The 2,826-nt window shown below is 30.6% G+C and overlaps 1 protein-coding gene across 1 annotated transcript; it reads right to left on the reverse strand.

Annotated features, from left to right (window-relative positions):
- Nucleotides 1-341: 341 nt before the first annotated feature.
- On the reverse strand, nt 342-2,015 carry LOC133805171 (transcription initiation factor TFIID subunit 5-like). The gene is made up of 5 exons (XM_062243277.1): nt 1,775-2,015; nt 1,232-1,290; nt 1,056-1,129; nt 763-827; nt 342-452 (listed from the first exon to the last, which is right to left on the reverse strand). Exons 1-4 carry the CDS (start codon nt 1,951-1,953, stop codon nt 777-779), a joined length of 363 nt encoding a protein of 120 aa, XP_062099261.1. The 5' UTR covers nt 1,954-2,015; the 3' UTR covers nt 342-452; nt 763-776.
- Between the last annotated feature and the right edge of the window lie 811 nt (nt 2,016-2,826).

A 2,826-nucleotide genomic window follows, 5' to 3' on the forward strand; every position in this document is an offset into this window, starting at 1 on the left:
TACGCTTATAATATATTTTTAAATCATAACATATAGTAATAAAATTGTTACTTTAGTGTGGATAATATATTTTAAATTATTTTTTGATAAGTATACTTGTATGGTTTTTTTTAATTAAAAGATTTTCATTATTGTATTTTGATAAACAAAATCAAAATTAATCATAAAATGTAATTCTCAATAGATTGATAAACCATAAGTATTACATTAAACAATAACTAATTCGAACCATGAATGTGTCTACTTCATGAGATCTTAGTTCTAACTTAAATTTGAAAACTTAACATAATAAAGTTTTATAATCTTGAACATTTTTTACTTCAAACTATAGTTTGGATGATGCTATTGTTGCTGCTGCTGTTGCTGATGTTGTAGCTATTCTTCAGCTTGTTGTGCTTGACTGTGAACCCTAGATGGTGTACTAGTCCTTCGAGGGAACTTGTTCAAACACTCTGAAAAATAAATAGATAAAGATAAGCAGCAAATATAAAACTGCATGCTAACAAAAATGAAACTATTCTCATAAGAAATATAATCCAAGGAAAATAAGTCTTGGAACCCCTTGTAATATGGTTTTGGTATCAATAAAGATTCATTCTAGTTATTCAACATACTAGTGTGCATCAGCAATACAAAGACCCACAAACAAATTAATGGTGTATTCAAGAGACCACTGAGACTCTTTAACCACAAAATATAACTCACCTTCAAGAAAATCTTTTACACTACCCACAACTTCATTTATTCTTTTTTTTTTTTTACCTTTTATTGGGTGCCTAACATCTAGCAGAATTTATCAAAAATTTGAGGCTTTCCAAGTCATCATCCTGTAATAGCATGAAGAATTTAGCCGAAATCAGCATCATTATGAAGTGATAAACCAAATATTTCTAGACAAGTTTAGATCTATTTTGTTCGTTTGTTTACTTTTTAGTTTTAGGATATACACAAATAAGATTTAACAATAAATATATCTTAAACAAAGAAAGAAAAGAATTTAAATGTTATAAATTCTATAGATATAGGGCATCTGTAATTAAACAAAGAAAACTTACAGTAAAAGTAGTTACAGTTCTTTTGGTGCACAGATCCAGCCTCAAGTCCAGATTCTTTTCATGGAAAGATATGTCTGAGCATGTGACGAGTATAGACATGTTCAATCTAAAAGAATAATTAATTGGAGAAAAACACAAACCTCAGAACTTGATGATGAAGTTTAAATATCATCAACCTGTTTTCTTGTTACAAAATCTACTGTGATCAAGTATAGACTGCTCAACCTCGACTGAACTGAAGCAACAAAATAAAAGATTAATCAAATAACCTATATCAAAAGTTAACATTACAAAACAGTGGTAGATTTCCCTTTTTCTGCTAGAATAAACATCATAGGTATGCAAACACTAAGACTAAATCCCTCTGAAAGACTTCGATTGGCAGAGAGAATTAAAACTGGAAACAACATATTCCATCATAAAAAGATCTATTTAAACTATTGAGAATAGTCACATTCACTCAAACTTCAGAATCATTTCGTAACAAAAAGTAATTTTAGTGTCCACATCATTATGTCAACATCACATGTTTAATTTATCTCAGTTTCTCCAAACATTTACTCATCAAAATAATTTGAAGCCCTGCATGGATTCTATGCTACATTACCCCCAATTAAATATGTGGAATTTCTAATAATAGGCACATCCTAGGTCAAAAATACATAGATAGAAAGATGTATAAATTACATAAGAGAGAGAGGGAGAAAGCGAGAGAATACATTGTAGGCAAAGGAAGCTCTGGTTTGACTCTTGGTGCCATAGTTACAATGTTTGTCTTAGGACTAGTGGCTTTCCCTGTTGCTCCCGTTACCTTGTCTTTTTTCAGCTTTTTAACTGATGAGCCCTGCTTTCCTCCTCCTGCTGATCTTTTCTGAACACACGAGTTAATATTAAGCATCACAAGAGTGGATGCCAGATAAATATCCTATAACTAGATAGTCACAAACACAGTCTAAACAGAGGTTACACAGATATGGATAGTAAAATAAAACTTACAAAGTTTAACATAAAGCTTCATACGAACTTCATGCAAAGTAATGAACTAACATCAACTGAAAATAAAATAAGTACAAAATTAACAAACCTCTTGGTGCACCTCCCTCCTTCAGTAATCTTTCCTCAGCATCCCTGTTAAAACAATATATGCTAGTTAAAAAAAGAAAAAGAAGGAACAATTGATGTTAATCTGCTATAACAAAGTCCAAGAAGATCATTCACAAGAAATCACACCTCAAGACCTCTGCAATTGTTTCATCATCAGGAGAAACTTCATGAGCCTTGATAAGATCAGAGACAGCATCCTAACAACAAGAATGTCCCCCAATGGTTAGCAGGGCAATTGCATAAACATCCTTCAGAAGACATTTATTATAAGCATTATTTTCTAAAACAATTTTTTTATTATAAGATCAGAACTGATAGATTGAAAATGAGAAAATACAAAAGCAATTTTAGATAACAAACAGTCCTCTAGCTTTGGTGCTATTATTATAAATGTCTTGATTATTAATCACAGTTGACTGATATATAGTATAATAGAAATCAAAAGGAAGACAACTCAATACCTCAGAACCTTCTTTTATGCATTCATCAAACTGCTTTGTTTTCAAGTAACAAAAATGGGGTATTCTTTCCCTTTTAAGTACTTTCTGATCTAAAAATAGGTTCCTGATCTAAAATATTATTTTTGCAATTTTGTTAAACTAAACTGAGCGCCAAACAAATTAAATTTGGCACCATAGTTATTTACCTTCCATATGAACATGTAAAA

Source organism: Humulus lupulus, chromosome X, assembly GCF_963169125.1.
Source record: "Humulus lupulus chromosome X, drHumLupu1.1, whole genome shotgun sequence".
Classification (NCBI taxonomy): Eukaryota; Viridiplantae; Streptophyta; class Magnoliopsida; order Rosales; family Cannabaceae; genus Humulus; species Humulus lupulus.

Excerpts from the sequence above, each read along its gene's own strand:
- LOC133805171 (XM_062243277.1), bottom strand. The coding sequence starts at position 1,953 with ATGCTTAATATTAACTCGTGTGTTCAGAAAAGATCAGCAGGAGGAGGA. Across the intron at positions 1,130-1,231 it reads ATTTTGTAACAAGAAAACAG|ACATATCTTTCCATGAAAAG; the intron begins GTTGATGATATT and ends TCACATGCTCAG. Across the intron at positions 828-1,055 it reads GAACTGTAACTACTTTTACT|GATGATGACTTGGAAAGCCT; the intron begins GTAAGTTTTCTT and ends ATGCTATTACAG.